We start from the raw sequence: 22828 nt of genomic DNA, 5'->3' as shown, positions 1-22828 counted from the left end.
TTTAACGAACTGGAGTGCCATTATCAAAAGTAGATATACACGCATACAGGAATAAGAATTGCCACTGCTAAAATTAGGAATATGCCAACCATGTCATTTGCTCCATCTGATTTGTTTCTTCTCTATACAGGACAAACTCACATTATATCGTGCCTAAATTTAAGAGTGGCGATATCAAATTGAAGTTTAAAATATTAGCGGGCTTCTATTTCTATATGATTTTACTCAATATAATAAACTTATGTTGCTTTCTACTTAGGAAAACCCAACATGCTAATCTAAGTAATATTATTAAATTAGCAGATTAAGTGTGAAGGGATGATGAGGGAAATATAATCTAAGTAACAGCTGCGGCATATGGAGACAAAAGCAGAGCACATCCATCAATAAAGAAAAAAGAAATTGTTTGGTGGACGATAAGGGTGGCTGTTACGCTGGGGTACCCAACTTACCCACCTTCAAATAATTAAATAAAAGATGGGATTTGCTAGGGTCCATCGCAAAAGGCATTTCGTGGCTGATCTGCAGCATCGAGACTTTTGTCTCCGTTCACTAGGTGACTAGTCTGTCGCCGCGAACTGTGAAATGCCTTTTGCGATGGACCCTAGCAATTCCACAAAAGATATAGTACTCAAGAGGAAAGCATGCCCAATTTTCTATCTTAGATTTGGGCCCATGTACGTGTGTCACATGTGGATGGTGCAGCAGATGACTACATGGGAGAGGTGGGTCCTCGAGATGATCACTCAAGGTCCTGTTTGGATTCCAGGAAATTTCCAGAAAAGTTTGGAAAGGAAAATATTTCTAAAATTTTCTAGTTTTATTTAAACACAAAAAAAAAAAAAAAATGTAGATGACTTGAACCAACCCTATAAGGGACCCTCCATTTACGATGATATATCTCTAAATAAGTCATAGCCACATCATTTCCCTTGAAATTTCTTGAGACACAGAAGAAAAACATCTTGTGAATGCATTAATAAGGGCATCTAAGAGGCATATGGTTCTCTAGACAAATCAATTATTGAGTTTTTTAAAAGAATTTTCTAAATTTTAAGAAGAAAAAAAACGGAGATCAGAATTTCTAGCAACCTTGTTTTTTTATTTTCATATTGAAATTTCATAGAAGCAACCTCAAAAAATTCATAGAAGCAACAGCAAAAAGAAAACAGGAAGAAGCAATTCTAAGAGCAAAATGGCGAAATGGAATGGTTTTCTCTTTTACGAAAATAATATCCAAATGACAAGGACGAGCGTGTTATTTGGAAGGACGAGTGTGTTATTTTTCTTTGCCCAAGTCAACTCCCTTCTACCTTTGCCACATTCTTGTTTGAGTCCGTATTCTGCCCTACAGATTATGTTGCCCTACGAAACTCGTTTGACTCTCCTAAGTTATGACTGTACCAAGCCAAGTACTCAACTGAGTACTCAGTGTCAACCTCAGTACTTCCCATCAAACGATTATTCAATTGCACAATGCCGAGTGCACCAGAAATCGCTTTGGCTGCGCTTTGGTTCGCATTAGCTTTTTGAAACACTGAGTGGCGTTATGATCATTTTGATAGAAACTTATCTCTTTGGGTTGTTTGTGCTAAAGACTAATGTGACACCATTCTAGTTTTGTTATTGTTTCATACTTTTGCCATGCATAAGAAAATAAAACACAAATAAAAAAGCTCACCCACAACAGAGCGTTCAACTGCAATTGATCTCAGAAGCATATATCATTATCCATGACTAACCAGAGAGGAGAAAAGAGGATAGCGTTCTATATCCAATTTTAACATACTCAGAGAAAAGAAAGATTAAAAATTGCACGCTGCCAGAACGCAGGCATCTCACTTCAACAAATCATTTACAAGTAACAATAAAAGATATATATGGAAATGTAAAAGAAACTGCGATATCATGGAGGAACGTACTCCCTGATGTACCTTATATGTTAGCAACCCACAACCAGACTCTCCCTTGCAATAGAAGTAACACGAAGGATAGCCTGTGCACTTAAGGGGGTCAGCTTTGCTTGGCAGAAATCCTCCCAAGAAGCAATCTCCAACTGTTCAGATTCTTCAGTTTGCGGGACCAGGGATTTCTCATATACAGTTTGCAGTTCCAAAGCAAGGGTGCGAGCAGCCTCCCTCGACTCGGGAAGTTGATCACTGAGTTGAGAAGCTGCTATTTGGATCAGTTTGTCAATCCCATAAGTTTTAATTCCTTCTGTACCCTGCAGACCATATGCCAAATATACAGAACGCTTGATTAAAAACTTCTATTTGGACTTGGATTTAGCATGACCCATAGACAAACAGAGAAGAAAATGTAACTCACTCTGAAAAAATGATGGGTGTCTTGATATTGGAAAGAAAAGTAAACAAGAACTCCAAAAGCATTCATAATAAAATTGTAAAGCAGTCTTAAACGGATTGGTAATTATTATATAATTCTGTGAATTTCCAGTTACAAGCTGAGAACATGGAATATCAAAATATTTGATGTTGACAGGAAGCAAATAAAAGATTTCAGCATGACCATTATAAAATAGAGTTTTTATATGGTGCCCAGCCATGAAGTACCGTCAAAGTGTTACCACCCTTGATATTTGATCAAACAGCAGACCACTTTTTAAGAGGCTGCTGTTGGATCAAATATCAAGGGTGGTACCTCTGACGTACCACCTTGACGGGACTTCACGGTCGGCCACCATATAATTTCTCAAATAGAATATGTCCAAATTCGTACAACTTCTAAAAGGATAATAATGAGACTACTACAAATAATAAACCAATAAACCCTTCCAAGACTTATAAAATAACCAAATTATAATCAATTCACAAATACAGCGTTTGGATGCACGATTGGGCTTATTGTATGTAACTTGCCTGGATTTTTTTTTTTATTATTTGATGAATGAAATCTAAAGATTCGAATTTCTACAAGAATCTTGGCTGATTTGATTGCTATGACCTAATAATCTGATTTTCGAAATTAGAACTTATTTTATGCCACATTGTCAAAAGTTCACTTCCGAACCCTAGGTTTGCATCAAGAGGGGAAGATTTCATAAGGGAGCGAAAGAGGAGAACCCACACAATTTGTGGGATTGAAATCTGTATTCACTAAATGTATATTACAGCTCTAATCACATGCATATATAAACTCTAAAGTTACAATAATGCCATTAATAATGTGACACCCTAATTGGTTAAGGCTCCGGTTTTCAGCCTTGAGGTCGGAGGTTCAATCCCAGCTACCTATCAAAAAAAATAGCGTGACACGCCATAACACATTTGTGTATGCACCATAGTGACTTACTGTTAGTTTTAGCAAGCATAACACCAAAATTAGTAAAAGAAGCTTTAGAAAGCAAACTTAAGTACACTAGTACAGTTAGACTTTACACTCCTCTACATACAAGTCTGTTGAGGCCCATATAATTGGTTGCAGACGGCCTTAAGCACAACTTAGCTAATTTGGTAAAAAGATAAACAATCGACAGTATGAAGTTCGAACCAAGCACTTGAAAATCGTAATCAAGAGAACAAGGGATGTCAACATACAGATCATAAATCAGCTCTCACTTGATAGCTGACCTAAAAAATGATAGTTACAACTGGAAAAGTTAGCATGTAAGAATAGCATCACAAAGGGTTGATGTTTGGTCTGAGAAGTTCAACTCTGGTAAATATAAATGCAGAAACCCAAGATTTTTTCCTTATCAGAAAAGAAATATCAGGTTCAAAAATTTGAACTAAACAAGAACATCAACACACAAGCCCTATTAATAAAGGAAAATATGAAAAAGAGTACATGCTAATCTTACTAGTTGTGGTACACTTCGACAAATACACATTGATGCCTTTGCTCGTATTCGAGGATTCTTGTGCTTTAGATATGGTTGCAACTTCGGTAATAAGAGAGTCGGGGAGACCCAAGTGGTCATCGTTATCAGAGCCCTCTCTGCAGCTTCACATACAAAGCGTTTATCTTGTGAAGACTTAAGAAGAAGCTGTACAAGCTGCAATCAAACAAGAGATTAAATTCGAATGTATAATTTTATTATAACATGGAAAACTTTCTCCGAGTTAACCACCATAAAACAATAGTAAGGTATATGATGAGCATAATTTAAACAAAAGAACAGTCTTTCTAAAGAAAGCGAACACCATAAATAGCATTATAGAATCGAAGGCAAGAACTTACCAGAGGGTCAAGTGAATCAATTATATGATCACTGTAAACCTTGAATATGTCTGCAGACGTCATAATTGCAGTTTTACAGACAGCGCTTCTTGGATTTTTCAAGGACTTTGCTATTAGTGATATCACATTCTCCCTATTGCTCAGCATAACGTCACAAAATATCAAATATCAAATGAAAAATAAGTATGAAAGAAATAAGAAGAAAGTGTATCTATCAATCAAAGTAAAATAAACAAGAAACAGAAGAATAAAAAAAAAAAAACTCAATCAAAAAAACTAATTCCTAAAGCTTCAGTGTGTAACCTTTCAAAAAAAAAAAAAGCCTCAGTGTGTATCCGAGAAAAAATCATTGCAAAAGAACCAGAACTTACAATATTTCGAGCATGGTTTCCTTATGAAATATTGATAATTGACGCACATGATTGAGTGCCTCGCATACCAATACCCAGTCTTTAGAGTCTAGTCTTCCTAACAATGTCTACAATCAACAATAGCGAGTATAAAATAAGTTATTAACCCTCAAGTATCAATCAAAAGGATCCTCAATGACAGCAAATCCAATGTGAACAAGAAATTTGAGCTAGATATCCAGAAAATCATCATCAAGGAGAAGGATAAACTCATACAGCGAGACTTGTACTGACATCCTCAAGATCATTCAGGTTCTCAGACTCTATATATTCTACTTCCAAAATTCCCTTTTCTGCTCCAGTGCTCCCAACTTCACCTTCATTTAATGGAGTAGTGGTCAAAGAAGCAGGATTTTCAGACTTGCATGTGTCAAGATCTCCATTGGTGTTCTCAATGTAAGCCTTTGCAAAGCTCCCTTTACTAGAACTTTCATTTTTTCTCTCAGCTCCTGGTAGCGTGTTGAGAACTCTGAGGGCCTTCCCTGACATCCCTTTTAGACTGAGAGGACTGAAACAGGAAACAGAACCCAATTCAACATGCAGCAATATTTGAAAAAATCATAACAGTGAAGATAGACAGGTTCGATTGATTGGCAAATACGTACATAGAGTTGATAGTTAGAAGAAGGAGGATCCTCAACGAAAGACAATGCATTTTTGCTTACAATTTATGGGCGATGATATTTTCACCCCCCCCCCCCCCCCCCCCGGGGCAGTACGCATGTGCGCCCCCCTGGTAACGTGATTTGACGTCAGAAAGCATTAAATCACAGTTTATGTTGCACACTTTTCACGTCAAATCACGTTATAAGGGGGGCGCATGCGTAATGCAGGGGGAGTGAAAATATCATCTCCCATTTTTTATATAATATTAAGTATATTTAACATTACTGAGCATAGAGAGAAAAAAATATTCCCACCGTCAAGCCTAGCTAAATTCTCAGTCAAGAAGAAAACTGAATGTAAAGGAATGACATACTGCTCATGAATAAGAAAAAATGGTGGTCCATCTCACGTTAAGATACTTAATGATACTCACAGCCACAATCCAATGTTTAAGAATGAAACTAAAATGAGGCTACATAAACTGTGGCAGGTCCAACAAGCAGCATATAAGAAAATTGATTAGATAGACAACACACATGGATCTTACCTATGATGCAGCATATAACAAGGCAGGACATTCAAAGAATTTAAGAGGGAAAAGAAAAAAAGAAAAAGAGCAAATGTGCACAATTCAGCAAGAAATGCTATCTAAGCACCCAATTCCAGCTTAATCAAGCAAATAAAGCACTTTTCCCCATGGACCTCATCAGCCTAATGCATATGTTTTGTAATACAGGAATCAGGAATATAATATTATCAAGTAGCATTGGAGTTTTGAAAAGCTAATCCAAATGAGCTTATGAAGGATACTCTTATAATTTAAAATGTTTTGAGCCAACGACAATTCCACACACGGGCTAACAAGGTCAATAAAAGACAAGCTTTAGACTTTAGAGAATAAAGATGTTAAAGAGACTGAGTCACCCAGGTTCAGCAAAACTTCCAACCTAGCAGAGCCTGAACTCAGCTTTAAATTATCCTTAAGAAAAGAACAAGACCCCTCCAAATTAGGGAAATATCGAATTAGTAATGCTCGAGAGTTTGGGCACCAACACAAATTCTCCATACCATACTCATGTTGCCTTCATGATCAGAATAATCTGTTCCATAGAATAGTAGTATTGATATTTAATCATTTATAATAGCTCTTTCTAACAAATTTCAAAAAAATTTATACTTACTTCCAGTTCGTAGAATATATCCCATCTCTTTGTAAGCACCATAATAAACCTTGGATAGGACACATTCAATTTATATTAGTCATAGGAGGATAGGACACTGAGACACGGAAGGATTTAATTGAGTTTCCTCAGTCAATGATTAAAATAAACTATCATTCAGGTTTTGACAGTTATAACTTGTGCAAGAAGGAAGCTCGAAGATGCTGAAGTACAAGTGGCAAGTCCATCAAGAAATGAATAAGGTCCCCCTGTTTCGTACCTCAAGATGAATTTTGGTGACATCATCCAAGTATGAAGGTTATATCTTGCCAACTCGCTTCACATTAAAGTTTGAGAAGCAAAGAACCCATGGATAGGGTTAGCACTTAGTGTGACTAGCATGAGTTATAGTTCAAGCACTTTGTGTGACTAGCATGAGTTATAGTTCAAGTTGGTATAACTGAGCATGATCAGATTGATAATATATGAGCAGGAATTGTTCTGATAATGTCATCAATGGAGTTCATAATTCATGTTACAATCCTTGCGTACCTCCGCTTCCAAATGATTTTTCTCGCCGATGGGTTTAAAGAAAGATTCAACAACATAACCATACCACCCGTGCTCAATTTCATCATTGTGTTTTAAAACAAATCACCGAATAACTAATGACAAGGTCCCCTCGGAAGTGAATGTACACCATGGAAGTCCATGGAAATCTTGTAAAAAAACATGGAAGTTTATGCAAGTCTGTGGAAACGATAGAAACTTAAGATGGAATTTTAGGAAATGCTAGAATAAGCACAAATACATCCCATAATGGTTTAACAAGATAAAACACCTAGTGAAATGTATTGCCATGCATGTCTAAAACAGTAAGGTTCATTCTAAATATAGATATTTTACATGCTTATAAAGTTGATGACCGTGCTTTGTCTTTTAATTTTTAACTTACTCATCTTATTAATGAAGTGACCATTAATATTTTCTCTATATGAGAGTATATAAGAGCACATAATGGAATCAAACTTCACACTCCAGTCCAGACTTACTTCAGACTTCAGTTCCCACGGAAGTCGACACGTGTTGACCGAAATCAACACTAGTAGGTGGAAGTTTAAAACCATTTCACGGCCCATTAGAAAAATCCAAAAGTGGAATGACCACAAAAAGGTGAACTCTATAAGGAAACAAAATTGGAATCATTATGGTCCATTGGAACAATTTGCCACTGAGAAAGAAATTAAGAGATTCAAAATCGTTGGACTTCATGATGTCTCATCCACACACCCAAATTGTATGGAGGAAAATAAGAGAGAATAGAAGGGAGAAAGATAAGTGATGAAAGATGAAGAAAAGATGAGGGGAAGAGAAATCAGGGAGGTTGTAAAGAATTTAAACCATTGTCCACATAAGGGTTGATTCCTATTTGGAAACAAATTATTCAGATCAGTTTGTCTCGGTATCCAAATCAGCTCTTCCACGAGCATTCTACAATTAGCCAATTCCCAGGTTGAATCAATTAGGTGATGGAATGCAATGTCTTTTAAAATTATGGGTCCCATTCAAGCAATATTTTCATGAACTAGTAAATTCAGCCTATTCAAAGTTTCGAACTAGTTTACCAAATAAAACCCAATTTATTGTGTTTGTTGATAACAGCGTGAATCTGCACAAATACTCTCATCCCAACATAAATGATGTATTTAGATTTTATATCAAATAAAGAGATGAATAATGTATGAATGAAGAATTTGTATAAAGTACAAGGGAATTGTTCATGAGAAATAATAAGGCTTAAAAACCTTTCCACAATCATTTGAAGCCCTAGCCTTCTTGCGTGTCGAAGATGTTGCAGAGGAGAAAGGCAAAGCCACCATTTACAAAAAATTCTGTCTGGAAAACCTTGCAAAAGGTTAGTAAGGAATTTTTTCCCCTTTACTTTTCTTTATATATTTTGCTCCCCCTTTATCTTTGCAATCCGCAAGAAGTTGGCGAACCTTCTTGGAGATAATGATTTTTGAAGACAACATGTGCATCATGCCACAAATATAGGCCCATAAGATCCATGGTGCAAGTGGGAGATGCAGATGAAGGAGAAAGAGAGTTGTTTATAATATGCAATTTTTTTGGAAAGCTGAAGAGGTTAAGTAATGTAGAAAAAAATTATGGCACAAGATAAGTAAACATTGAACGAAAGGGAAACATATGAATAAACTACACAAATGGAAAGGGAAATGAGAGAGAGAGAGAGAGAGAGAGAGAGAGAGATTTCAAACATACTGAAAAATTACTCCATCCCAACTAGTTTGGGACAAAGGCTTAGTTGAGTTGAGTTGAGTGCTGAAAAATTACTCCGTCCAATTCATTTATGCCTGTGATAACTTTGTTCCTATAGGTAGATAGCCTCTAATTTTATTTAGTACCAATCGCCTAAAGGGAAGAGACATAACAAAAACATCATTGATTAGTTTCCTAAGTATATAAACATTGATTTTATCAACATGTATCTCTAAAAACCACTGACCATATTTTATGAGGCTTTAAGTGCTTTAAAATGGCAAGTTCCTCAAGTTATATGATGTGTTCTAAAGGAAGACCTATTTCAAACTTTTCAACACAACTTATGTCAAGTTTCCCACGTGTACCGTGAAACGAAGCAAACGAAAACAGTATTATATAAGTAGAATTCTGTCTGTCTTTCTTCACTGCACATTCTTTCATAATCCTTTCTGTTGAGGCTATCAATAACATTATTCACAAACAATAAACTATTCATGCAATTTAAGTAATAAAATACCATGCATAGAGCTATCTCATTGAGGTCGCATTGAATTGACCAACAGACAATTTTATATGTTTGGGAAATGTGCAGCATGCATTGAGCGTTTGGATGGTAATGACAGGGTTTTGCAGTCATGGCCAATAGAATTCCATGCCATTTTGTGAAGCAACAGGAAGAAGCAGAAAAATGGATAAAGATTTTAGATTTGTAATAGTCTTTCTTTTTTTTTTCAACTTTGTAATAGTATGTTGCTACGAAAAGCATAACAAATGCCATGTCAAAGATTATTGCGGGTGCAGCTTAACATGCTATTGGTGCCTGACTTTAAGAGTTGAGTTATATAAACCTGATTAGGAGCACAAAGAAGGCTTGAATAACATGATAAGAGTCTGGACGTTTGAATTTCAAGTCCTATTGATGTGCAAATGCTTCATTTGATAATAGGAATCTGACAATCTGATACCATTAGTAGTGAGAAATCTATTCAAGAATTCCATAACAGATTGACATTTTCCATGGTGGTCCTTGGGGGTTGTTGATGCAACAATCTCTAAGAAATAGAAGTTTTTGAGCATGGCTTCCTCTGAAGATTGACCTAACCTTTTCAGATAGGGCATCAAACTTCATCTTCTACGCATTTGCTACTTATTGTAAAATAGTTATATGATGAAAGATCTCCCTTGTGCATCAGTTCAAAGTTCAGTTGTGACTAATAGTCAAGTCATTTGTTCCAGCCAAGATGTGTTAGTAGGAAACTACTGGTTCATGTTTTGTTTGTATGGTGACTAAGCACAAGCCTTTCATTCATTAATGAAGGTGTCCTGTTGTCTACCAGAAAAGATAAAACAAAACAAGAACAGAGGAGCCAAATACATAAGCCTTGAACAGACTGCCATAGAGCCATAAAATGATGAATTGACTTAATTTAATAGAAGCTATCGGCCTTGTTAAGTTCGGATTTAGATAGAAAACCACATGGCTGCTGTTTTTAACAGTTTAAAGGCACAAATCATGCTGAAAATTCCAAAAAGAAATTACCATTAACCCATGGCAAAATCAGATCTAAACAAAATTCAAGAACTACAAGCATTAATCCAATTATGCACATTCTCTAGCATAACAACGAGATCGCATACTAAATGCATTTACAGCATAGACATAAAATCCAATTCCAATATAGAAAGATGCACAAAACCAAAAAATACAGTTGAAGCAATGCTTTTTTATACATCACTATGAGAAAAATGACTTGCCGGTAGTACAGAACGCGTGTAAATCTCAAACATTTCAAATGGAGATGATTAAATAGACAGAATAAACGAACGCTAGGGCTACCGAAAGACTACAGCAACTTAGATTAGTTAGAAAAAAAACATAGATCTAAGCAAACGATCTAAAAAAAAGAAAAAAGCACAAAAAAATTCCTCAAAATACAAAATCAGAGAGAGAACTTCTCACCGGAAAATACAAGATCTCATCATTTAAGAAATCAACAGATCCAAATCTAACATCTAAACACCATTTCCGAAGCAATTTCTACCATTTATTCAACGGATTTGAAGTTCTAGAATAGTAACCTAAACGAAACAAGTTCTAGAGAGAAAACATAGATGCAGAGTCAGAGAAGAAAACTTACCAGAGGAAAATGCGATGAGAGAGAGAGAGAGAGAGAGGCTTCAGTGTCTGAGAACCTCTATCGAAGATTCGAGAATACAAATAAGAGAGAGAGAGAGAGAGAGAGAGAGAGATTTGTAACCGGCGAGATGCGCCGCTTTCGTCACACACGACCTGGGCCGGCAGACACGGGAGACTGTATGTGACCGCGGAGCGGAGAGAATTAGATTGGAAATCCTTTTGGAAAACGCCCTTGTTTTTTAGGGAAATTACGTGCGGTACCAGTGTACCACCCGATGTTTGATTTTGAAATTTGAAACCTTTCTTTGGGGGAGTTAATGATCAATTAATTCGGCAATCGTCTTGGACGAATGCTAAACTGAAGGGCTACCTTGTAAAAAAAATGTTACAAGAGCGCCCGTATTGGATCATCTCTCATAATTGAATTTATTATTCATTTAATTTTTATTTTTTATTTTTTATTTTTTTACCATTCTGAATGCAATTTTGACAGATGATCTAGTGGGGTGTCCTTGTAGCTGGTTTTTGCAATGGTGCACTCCAGTTTAGCATTCCTTAAAAAAAAGAATATTCGATAATGTTGGGTATAAAGTATATACTATGAGGAAAAGGATTCTGAGCTTGAAGCTCATATAGCTTATATGAGCTTGAGGGCCCAAACACATGGGTCCCACATTTTTTGTGGTGATCCAAACCATTCATTTGCAAGGCCCCATTATAGATAGGGTGTGTACCAAAAATCAGCTCCATTGGATTATCCTAACCCCTCCAAAAGCGGAGGGCAAAAATGGGCAGATTTGTGGCAAACGGTGTCTGTCCATTTTGCCCTCTACTTTTGGATGGGTTAAGAGGATCCTATGGAGCTGATTTTTTGCACACACCCTATATTTGTAAGGGCCTTTCAAATGAATGATTTGGATCATCCTAACAATGTGGGCCCACATGTGTTTGGGCCCTCAAGCTCATATAAGCTATATGAGCTTCAAGCTCACAATCCTTTTCCTCGTAAACTATTTCTATTTCGAGGGGTTCCAACAAAATGGCTACCAAATCTCGAACAGAAAAGTAGATTACACACTATTAGGGGAGACCGTTGATTGTCAAATTGTGTCATCTCTAAATTAGACAAAACAATTGTTAACGATAGACACCATGAGACATTTAATCCAATGCCATACAAATGTGGTTTGATCAAAGCATGTAGATATCAACCATCAAATATTTCAAAACACAAAATAAAGGGCCACTTTTTTATCAAAGGTTCATGATCATTGATTGGTGTTAAAATGATAAGAAAGAAAATCGAAGGGCCTGTACAGCAAGCAACAATATCTAGTTTGGTCACTTGTACAAAGTAGGTAATTCTATAGGTATTGGTTTTACCTTTTAATACGCCTCTTTGGAGTATGTCAGTCGGAACAACCATTTTAACAAAGGCTGTAAATAGGCAGAATGCAAAGAGCGTACTTAATTGGTCGCTGAAAACAATTCCACTAGGGTGAATACTAAAGCAAGAAAAGAGGTGCCGTGGAAATGAATTACATTGATGCCTTGGATGATAAGTGGTGAAAGAGTTACATTGATGCCTTGAATGCCGAATAAATTATAAATTGTAGAAAGTAGAGACTGCAAATATAGAGCAATGATAGATACAAGGGAGCCCTTGCATAAAGAACCAAAAAAAGGGCTCTGGATTGGATCCACGTCATCAAATGTAATTGATTTTATTTTTTCAACCAATTTTAAATTGTAACCGAAAATGAGGTGGATCCAATCCAAAGCCCTTTTTTTTGCTCTTTATGCCGGGGCTCCCTTGTATCTATCATTGCTCGCAAATATAACTACACTTAAAACCACTAAGATTGCATGGGGTAGAAGTTAAAAAATATAACTAACATATAAATCAAGGGAATTGCTAGTGTCCATCGCAAGGCATTTCACGGCTGGTCTGTCGCACATCAGACCAGCCACCCCGTGAATGGAGACAAAAGTCGTTGTTTTCATTCACGAGGTGGCTGGTCTAACATGTGTCAGACCAGCTGCGAAATGCCTTTTGCAATGGACCCTAGCAAATCCCATAAATCAAAGATGGTGTGCTTGGTGGTGGCCTCAAACAAATCGAATGTTCTAATGTTTGTGGACATTTTTCGAACGTCTTTCGCTCTAATCTCTCCTTACCATGTACGACAACAACTTGGGATTATAGTTTTTTTTTTTTTAACCTGGAATTTATTTAGGAGCCCGGTGCTTCATCTTAAATTCCATGATAAGAAGAAATAGTTACAAGAGGAGGGTGTAGAACCTTGGCTCTAACCCATCGAGAACTTACGATGATAGTTTTGTGCAACATGCAACACTCCCGATGGCTTACGCGGTGAGCCTCGAGGTAGTTTCTTCTACTCCATGCTAAGTCCTAACTGCTTACCTGCACAGGTCTCTTCACGTTGTGTTTCCCTTAGGCCATGTTTGGATATCTCATGTTTTTTGCATATGGATTTGGATTTGAGTTTTGGATACGAAACACATCAATCATCCTCATGCTCATGTTGTATGAGAGAGGGAGGGAGGGAGGGATGTCTTGGTGCTACTGCAGCAAGGTCGAGGAGCAGCGAGTGACACAAATATTGATTCCCAAATAATGTCTTGCATAACAGATTTTTAAATCAGATATTTTTTTTTACTGTTGTAGCAGATTTGGAAATTTAATGATTTGATCAAGCTCCAAATCTCAACTGCCAAATGTGATAAATCCAAATCTAAATCTTGTGGGTATCCAAACATGGCCTTAATCCCCGAATCGCCCTACATGTGGCACGACCCCTTATCGTTAAATTGTTACCAATTTTCCACCAAACAATCCCTATATTCAACTATTTGCAAAATCTTTCTCCCAGATTTCCAATCCTCTGGTATATTTAGGTTTAGGAAAAAATTAATTGTAAATTTAAAAGGCTACTAATATTGGCACTATCATGTTTTAGTAATTGCATAACAGCTTGTATATTCTTCTATAATTGGTTTATGAGACCTTTTTGGAAATTATAATAACCTTTGACAGCTGTTTAAATAATAAGAGATGCGACGATTCAGTGCAATTATCAAGACATGGTTGTGCTCTTGCCATTTCCTATATTAAAATTAGGGGAAACCAATTTTTAATTTAAAATTAGAACAATAACAAACAACGGTCGACATTCAGTGGATGAAAATCACATAGTTAGATGGTTACGATCACTAGATTAATTCGAGCAGTGAATGTCACTTACATAGAGTAGATGATTACTGCCAATACGGGACAATTCAAAAAAAAAAAAAGGTTCATATTTGCAAAGATATCCGCCTTATAATTTTCTAAACTAAAAATTGTGATCAACTCCGTAAGCCGTTAACATAGTATTTATCTCCTTTAATCAGTGCCACATTCTATCCACCTTTTTTTCAAGCCCATAATTTATCTAAGAACCCTGACGAGCACCTTAATTTTTATTAAAGTTGAAATAATTACAAGAAGAGGACATACCCCCTTACCTCCAGACCCAGAAGAATATAAAAATATACCTACATCGAATACTTGGAATTCTCAAATCATCACATATGACAGCATCCTTAGATCTAGTCGGGAGCTCCTTCCAATTTGTAAAAACATTGTTTTACTTTCAAAGGTATAATTGGCCAACGAGTCTGCAGCTTGATTATCATCTATGTAAGCATGAGGGATCTGCGGCTTCAGCTCCAAGATAAGAGAAGTTAGTTCCTGCCAATAAAATTTAATGGACCAATGGGGTATTTATTATCAATAATAAGTTCGATTAATACTTTGCATCATACTTCTAACCTCTGTCTGCATGTTGGTACCACTATTATAACAGTGAGAAGAAGCAAAACCTACTTTTACCATTTTGGTTCCTCAAAACTGTTAGAGGCAGTGAGAAGAAAAGAGAGTGGGTGGAATTTGTGCTTGAAGCATTACGTGGGTTGCATTTAAGTGGAATGCTAACACGTTGCCTCCAGCCCCTATTTAAACAAAGTATAAATATTGAAGGGGATAAGGATGAGAGAATAAGAGGTTATGGGCTTCAGCCCATATGGGCCCAAACACCTGGTCCATTATCTATGGGCTTACATTAAAACATATCCAACATATGGGCCCAAACACCTGGTCCATTATCTATGGGCTTACATTAGAACACATCCAACAAAAACTCCATAGCAAGATGTGCCTAGATTTTCTTTAGATGCTCCATCAAAAGTAAACAGAAGCTCTCATTTCATCGGTTTTACCCATACCACTTGGAGAACCTTTGGGTTGTTCCTAGACTTGGGAAGGATGTCTATTTTGCTAATGGCACAAGTTTTCCATTCAGAGCAATCGGACGCATGGGAGAGGATTCAGCTAACGAGTTAGCCCATGCCATGACATCCCTGATGATAATATTAACAGGCACATTCTATCCACCTGCCATCGTTACTTCTTGTAAAAGTTTCGGCACATATTAATGTTCCATCGGGACATTAAAAGCCAAATGGAATATCCTCATATGATCAAATGATCTCCGTTCGCTAATCAAAACGAAGGATATAAGCAATAAAAAAGATCCTTAATTAAGGTTCATAATTTCAAACAAATCCCATCACCAAGTTATCACTGGTTAGAAAAGACCAACCATGATCCAAAGTCTGTCCGCTCGGCCAATGCCAAAGAAAGGCAGTCCGTCGGTGGCCAAATTTGGATCAATTTGTCGACTCTCGAGTCTCAACATACCACCTCACATTGTTTGGCCTTCCCCCATCGCCCTGTTGTCTAGGCCAAGAGACTTCTGTTGAAGTTGGTCTTGCCTATGATATTGGAGATCGTTGTTCATTTATTTGAAAAATTACCACCAAAATATAGGTATTTTAGAAGCCTACTTGGCCCAACCAATTTAGCACTTTTTATCATCACCGTCCATGTGTCACGCATTTAACCCCCCCTTTTTTTTGGAAGGGAATACATTCATCCCTATGAAAACTTTATCAGAACTTCTAACATCAGCCATGTTTGTGCACAATACCACATTAATACGGTTGATTGATTTAGAGGCTGGTTCACATCTATCGCATCTAACTGTGTTGCCTGAAATCAGCCCATTTACTTTTCCGTTAATGGCTGAGATTGAAAACTGGTTTTCAGTTAGATTAATCTCAGCCATTCACAGAAAATGATCGAGATTTTAGGCGACACACGCTTAGTCGCAGAGGAGCTCAAATCTACTCTTAAATTTATACAAAAGAGATCTTGCCGCCACTATATTTCAATTAAAAGTTGGAAAACACTTCTAAAACAGGATCCCTTCCTGAAAGTAAAGACAGGTAACTATAGCCGAACGATTTGGCAGACTTAATGTGTAGTAGCAAGGTTTAAAATTTCAGTTTCGGAACCTATTCGGACCCCACCGAAATCCGAAATTCCAAAATTTTGGCCGAAATTTGGGATTTCGGTCAAAATTTAAAACCATGCGTAGTTGACATACGTGCCGCTCTTGTTTTTGTTTGATGCGAAGGTGTCACATAGGAGGTTCCGTGTTTTTTTTTTTTTTTTTTTTCAGCACGAGATCCCATTTTGGTAGCAGCCCTGAGCCCTGAGCCCTCTTAAATTTTTATCCAAAGACTAATAGAATGATAAAAAAAGAAGAAGAAAAGTTAAAAACATCTGGACCAACACTGACATTCAAACCAGGCAACATTTTTTTGTTGTCAACAGCTATAACTTAAATTTAGATTAGAAACAGGAGGAAAGGGCACCTGTGAATCTAGCATTCCTCTTCAAAACAGATGTAATTTGTTTTTACTAAATCTTTAAGTTGAACGACAAAAAGACAAAAAAAGAAATAAAATAAAATAAAAGATGCTTCGCCAGCCCTAACCAACTTTAGAACTTAGTAAATTGAATAAAAAGAGTAGTTGGCCCGGGAAGTCACCTGAAATGGTGTCCCGCCCATGTATGGCAGTGAGAAATCCCATGATCCATTGAAACCCATCATGAAGGTCCGAGTGTCAGAAATCAGACAACTGGAAAAATGAATAGGAAAAAGCCAAAAGACCCTGACTTACCCAAAAGTCATTTCCATAGGATGATCCTTACCCTCCGATCAGTTCTGATCGGAGGGTTAGGATCATCCAATGGAAATGATTTTTGGGGCACAACCTATCTACGTTGTATCGAAACAGATGAACGGTTTGGATCATAAAAAAAAAAGAGTGGGCCATACCTGTTTTCCAAGACTTCACGTGTTTTCACGGCCACCCATCATATAAAATTAAAATGCACACGCGGAACACTAAAATCCCGTACTTGTTAGTATTCCTGTCACGGTCACGCTTTTTTCCCTTCGTACGGGGGTATATCAGCCATTTTGTTGCCCTTCCTAAAATAAAATTTCCGTTTCTCTCTTTTTCGTATCTTCGTTTTTCGTCTCAGAGGCGCTCTCGCTTCTCTCTTTATTCTTCCACACTTTTCGCCCTATACTCTAAAAAGAAAAAAACGAAAGCTACAAACCCTACGCAGACCCCAAAATTTCTCTCTCAAATCTCCTTCTTCGATCTCTCCAACAAAATGCCACCGAGAACAGTTCTCTGATGGAGCCAAGAGATTCCAATCTCAACTTTGGGAAAAAGAAGGAGAACGAGAACCGTCCGATCATCCTCTCAATCGATCTCAACGAGATCCCTTCTCCACCCTCCGATCCTCCTCTCCCATCCCCCACCGTCCCTGACGTGCTCGACGTTGTCCTCAAGTTCCACCATAACCCTCCCCCTTCCGGTGACCCTCCGGCGAACTTCCCCGGCGAGACTGGCCTTCTTTTCTGTGGCCTCTGCGGCGAGAGGGAGTCTAGGGGTGGGACCCTAATCTGTGATGGCTGTGAGCGTGGGTTCCACCTCTGTTGCCTGAGGTTGGGGTTCCACCAAGTGGCTGGGCTGGATGAATGGGTGTGTGGGACCTGTGTCAAGAATGGGGTCGGGAGAAAGGGGTGGCAGTATCAGAAACGAACCGCGGTTAGGCTTTTGGATATCAATGCATTGCCACAGGGAGATGGGGAGGGAGAAGGAGAAGGAAGTGAACAGTTCCATGATAACAGGTACTTGTACTTTTCTTTCTTTTCATTCCTTTTTTTTTTTTTTTTTCATTTATCTTATACCCATAGTTCTTTTTCTATATAATTTTGGCGGAAACATGTTATGAAATTCTTGTTTAAATGCTGAAAATGTAGTTTTTGTATTGTTGTTGTTTTCAGTGAAATAACTTTCTATTGTTGGTGTTCTTTTTTCTATATAATAATGGTGGAAACAGGCTATGAAATTCTTTTTTAAATGCTGAAAATGTAGTTTTAGTTCTCAGGAATTTATCCTTTTTTCTCTCTCTCTCTATCTATACTATATTTTCTCTTTGTATCGCTTCTAAATTTTTACCGCGTATTTTTAGTGTTGGATCTCATGGACTGTTGCTATGTCGTTCTTGACGTAGTTTCAAAAGTTCACCACTTCGTTGTGGACTCCCCCTGTTCGACTCCCTTTTACCTTGGCCGCATTGTTGGAGTCCTCATTTTTCCCTACAAAGTCAATCAAAACTCCACTAACTCTCCCGAGTTATGACCCCGCCAACTGAGGATTTAGCCGCATCAACGGAGTACTTGACCGCGTTGTGCTGAGTCAACTAGGATGTGCTTTGGCTGTGTTTTGACCCGGATCTGCATTTTAAAATGCTTGTTCTTGATTTTCTTATGTTACTTTCATTTTGGATTTTTGTCATGCTACTGGTCTTTATCCGTTTTTTTTAATAAAATTTTCGGAGCATGCTTTTTTAAATTGATTGATATGTTGGTTATGTTATAGTATTATATACCCTTCAATTTGTTTTGGGAGATGATATTTTCATCCCCCCTGCAGTACGCATGCGCCTCCCTTATAACGTGATTTGACGTGAACAGTGGGCAACTTTAATGCCTTTTGATGTCAAATCACGTTATAAGGGGGGCACTTGTGTACTGCCGGGGGGTGGGGGGTGAAAATATCATCGCCCTTTGCTTTTATACATTTCAATTACAAAAAAATAAAATAAAAATTGATAGAATAATGGCCTCATTGGATACCCCTGAAAATTATCTGCACATAATCTTGTATGCATATAGTCTTGTTTCCATATATTCCCATATGCAAGTGGTGCTTATAATAATTTTATATCTACCATAGTTCATGGATTCCAAAGTGGTATTAAATATTGATGCCCCATTTGCAAATAAGATTAACTTTAAAATAATTTTTTTACTTGCAAATAAGGACCAATCTTGCCCTAAGTCGATAGAAATGACATAAATGACAAAACATTGTCACTGCATGAACTATTGAATAGCAATTACTTTAACTTTTCTTTCTTTTCCTTCCTTTTTTCCCGTTCTATAATAGTCATATATTACTCTTTTGTATGTTTTGCTGCCATTAGCTGTTTTCATTAAGTTAACTCCATTGTTGTTGTTCCTTTTCTATATAGTAATGGCGGATACTTGCTATAGATTTTTTGATTAAGTGCTGAAAATGTAGTTTCTATTGTTGTTGTTTTCACTAAATTAATTTTCTATTGTTTTTTTTTAAATATGACAAATTTTATTGAAACTATGGAAAATACATTGGGGACCAGAGGTCCCAACAATACATAGGATCAATTAAGGATGGCCAGGAGCATACTCCTAGACCAGATAAAAGCAACGAAGAAAATCTACTAATTCATCCACTTCAATGACTTTCCCCCGTCCAAGCACTACCTGCCTGCCGGATAACTATTTTATCTCCCTACTAGAATCATAGACTACACCACTCCCCCGAACTCCAAATTAATTTTCTATCGTTGTTGTTCCTTTTCTGTATAATTATGGCGGATACATGCTATGGATTGTTTGTTTAAATGTACTCAATCCATAACACCTAAAACATTATTCGTATATTCCTTTATGCAAGTTATGGTTATAATAATTTTATATTTACCTTAGTTAATGGATTCCAAAATGGTATTGAATATTGATGTCCCAGTTGCAAATAAGCTATGATTTAGCCGACACTTTGAATTTATTGCTGACACACTTGTCCTGCCGTGTCTGACACGACACGCGTGTCCACCTTTGTCCACACACAAAAATGTGTGTTGACACATTTTTGTGCCATGTCAAGTGTGATATTATGTTTTATTATTGTATTTTTTTGTGTGTGGACACATTTTTGTGCCATGTCAAGTGTGATATTATGTTTTATTATTGTATTTTGTGTTTACCTCTTTTATTAATAACTCTTCTTTTATTATAAACTCTTTTTTAGCTCTTCCTTAACTAATATTTGTTGTTGCATCATGTATACTTTCTATTTTAGCTGTGTCCCCGTTTCTAAATTTTTGGGGTTTGCCATGTCTGACACTCCGTGTCCGTGTCCACAAATCATAGCAAATAAGATTAACTTAAAAATAATTTTACTTGCAAATAAGGACCAATTTTGCCCTAAGTCGGTAGAAGCATCATGTACGATAAAACATTGTTACTGCATGGACTATGCCACTGCTAATATGGTTCCGGAGATTTTATATGATGAACAAGCGGACATGCTTGTATTCATTATCCAACCCTCAATATTTGATCTAACAGCAGCATCTTAAAAACTGTGCTCTGTCGGATCAAATATCAAGGGTGGGATGATGAATACGAGCATGTATGCTCATTCATCACATAGTGTATCTATGGTTCCGTTGCAGTGGCACTTGTTATAGTGTATATCGTTGTTCAGTGGTAATGGAAAGGTCTGAAATGCACATTGCCACAAATAGTTCTGATTAAATTTGTAATCACATGTAGAATGCACACTCCGGCTGAAGACCCTTTTATTGGAATTTCATTCGGTTTGCAAATGTCGAATTCGAAATTGGGTTATACTGGGAATGGATTTGATACAGGAAAGGGATCTGTTTTGGTGAATCCCGCATTAAAATCAGGGTCATGGGAAATACGACCCCACGGACTACCTACAAATAGAAGTTTTGCTGACGCAACTTTGAGTACCCCTCCCAGGTGGAGGCCTAACATTAATAATACAGCTGTAAGCATATCAAATCCAATGCAGGAAGAAATATTTCTTCAGGCGTTGAGAGGGTTTATTTTGGAAAGACGAGGTGTATTAGGAGAAGGTTGGCATGTACAATTCAAACAGAGTACAGATAGATGTGGTACTTCTACAGTTTATTGTGCTCCAGATGGGAAGAGGTTTGAGTCGATGTCCGATGTCGCTCGTTATCTTGGGATAGTATCAAACGGTTCTTCAATAGACATTGAAGATAGAAGCGATAGAGTTGCTTTTGTACAGAAAGGGTTGCCTCTGCGTCGAAGAAGAAAGGACTTAGCTAGACTTTCAAAAACCAATAGCTTCACCCAAAATCAAGACTGTGATTCTGAGATCATGGAATTACAGTCCTGCCATGTCAAGAGTGATGGAAAAGTTACAGAAGGTGGTCTATTGGAAAACGGAAGTTGTGATGCCCACCACCTCAATGTAAGTTTTATGTGCGTTCATATTCATTATTAAGGCCCTGTTTGTTTCTGATTGTGCCAACTGATTCTGAGCCCCAAACCTATTATGGGACTCAAACTTAAATGTAATTTTGGGTCCAATAATCTGTTTGGGGCTTACAATCAGTTGTCACAATCTCAACCGAATAGGCCCTAAATCAATGTTTTAGGTGGTTTAATTTTATTCTGTTTTTGTGATATTTTAGTTATGATAACGTGTTTAAATGATGTTTTTGTATGCTGTCCATGCCTTATTGATCTGCATGCTCTATCCAGATTGACCTTCCAGTTCAGTATGAGGATTTCTTTGTTCTCTGCGTGGGGGATGTTGATTTGCGACCAGCATATCATGACACTAGCCAAATATGGCCTGTAGGTTATAGATCCTGCTGGCATGATAAGATTACGGGGTCACTTTTTACTTGCGAGGTATCAGATGGTGGTGATTGTGGGCCTGTTTTCAAGGTCAGAAGATGTCCATGCTTGGGACTCTGTCTCCCGGCTGGGTCAACTGTTCTCTCGCATCCGAACCTCAACAAAGTGGAAGATACAGAGAAAGTAGAAAGCCATAGCGTTGCTATTGATGTGGAAGATGATGAGGATAATCAAATTCAAATGATGCTCTCCGATCCTAGTCCCTCAGATCAAGATATTTTATTATGTTTTGGAAATAATTTAGCTGATGCTTGCTTTGGATCCCCTTTGCAAGTTTGTGCTACACAGACGGGGGATAATTTGCAACCCCAATTTAATTGTCTTCCGGAGCAATCTGGTGAAATTTTAAAAAAGAATTTAAGTTTGAAGGATGAAATTGGGGAATTTTTGGTTGAAGGAAGATCATCTTTTTCGGTATGGAGGATGGTATCTGAGACTCTGGTCAGTGCTTGCCGTAAAGTCTACAAGCAGTCGGGTAGTGTTCAATTTTTCTGCAAGCACAATATAGGTGGAAGATACTTGGATGACACAATTGCCAAAACTGCAGATAGTCTTAGCCAATTAGCTAAATTTTGCGGTTCTTTTGGTCCTATTGGCACTCCACGTGTAATTCGCAACGACGATGAGCTTGAAATGTCATGTGTGGCTTTGGAAAAATGGTTAGACCAGGATAGATATGGATTGAATATGGAATTTGTGCAGGAAATCATAGAACAACTTCCTGGAGTTCATGCCTGTTCTCAATATGAATTTTTGAGCAATAGAAGCTGCTACTCAACATCTCGAACAGTTGGAAGTGGGCTGCTTTTGGCTAAACGGAAAAGGGAGGGGAAGGATGCCACTGATGGTTTGTTTATAAGATGTAGAAACGCCAGGAAACAGGGTTTGGTGGAAGGCTCTGAATTGGATCACCATTTTCCTCCTGGCCGACCTTTGAGCACCAGGCTTCCTGCTGAGTTGGTTGGCGATGTTGTTCAGGTATGTCACACTTCATTATCCTTCTGTTTCAAGGCACTATTA

General features: G+C 37.5%; 2 protein-coding genes across 4 annotated transcripts in view; one reads left to right on the top strand and one right to left on the bottom strand.

Moving 5' to 3' along the window:
- Window positions 1-1668: 1668 nt before the first annotated feature.
- Window positions 1669-10979, bottom strand: LOC143879307 (uncharacterized). 3 transcript variants are annotated; one of them, XM_077381645.1, is made up of 7 exons: window positions 10798-10979; window positions 8660-8809; window positions 4827-5118; window positions 4572-4678; window positions 4201-4333; window positions 3821-4015; window positions 1669-2224 (listed from the first exon to the last, which is right to left on the bottom strand). In XM_077381645.1, exons 3-7 carry the CDS (start codon window positions 5097-5099, stop codon window positions 1943-1945), a joined length of 990 nt encoding a protein of 329 aa, XP_077237760.1. In that variant the 5' UTR covers window positions 5100-5118; window positions 8660-8809; window positions 10798-10979; the 3' UTR covers window positions 1669-1942. The 3 variants fall into 3 exon arrangements, with proteins under 3 accessions (XP_077237760.1, XP_077237757.1, XP_077237758.1); XM_077381642.1 differs by lacking the exon at window positions 8660-8809 and adding an exon at window positions 8182-8272; XM_077381643.1 differs by lacking the exon at window positions 8660-8809.
- A 6249-nt stretch (window positions 10980-17228) lies between these two features.
- LOC143879306 (methyl-CpG-binding domain-containing protein 9-like) overlaps window positions 17229-22828 on the top strand; it is a 29644-nt gene continuing 24044 nt past the window's right edge. The window contains exons 1-3 of the mRNA XM_077381641.1: window positions 17229-17911; window positions 20666-21356; window positions 21650-22786. Coding sequence (XP_077237756.1) covers window positions 17412-17911; window positions 20666-21356; window positions 21650-22786 — 2328 coding nt within the window. The 5' untranslated portion in view covers window positions 17229-17411. The remainder of the gene's footprint in view (window positions 17912-20665; window positions 21357-21649; window positions 22787-22828) is intronic.

Source organism: Tasmannia lanceolata, unplaced genomic scaffold (assembly GCF_043159265.1).
Source record: "Tasmannia lanceolata isolate RefF3 unplaced genomic scaffold, GAP_Taslan_0.1 ptg000006l, whole genome shotgun sequence".
NCBI classification, from domain to species: domain Eukaryota; kingdom Viridiplantae; phylum Streptophyta; class Magnoliopsida; order Canellales; family Winteraceae; genus Tasmannia; species Tasmannia lanceolata.
Note: the sequence above shows the minus strand (reverse complement) of the source record. Positions and strands in the feature narration are given on the sequence as shown.

Excerpts from the sequence above, each read along its gene's own strand:
- LOC143879307 (XM_077381642.1), bottom strand. Across the intron at positions 4,679-4,826 it reads ATGTCAGTACAAGTCTCGCT|ACATTGTTAGGAAGACTAGA; the intron begins GTATGAGTTTAT and ends TGTTGATTGTAG. Across the intron at positions 4,334-4,571 it reads GAAACCATGCTCGAAATATT|GGAGAATGTGATATCACTAA; the intron begins GTAAGTTCTGGT and ends GCTGAGCAATAG.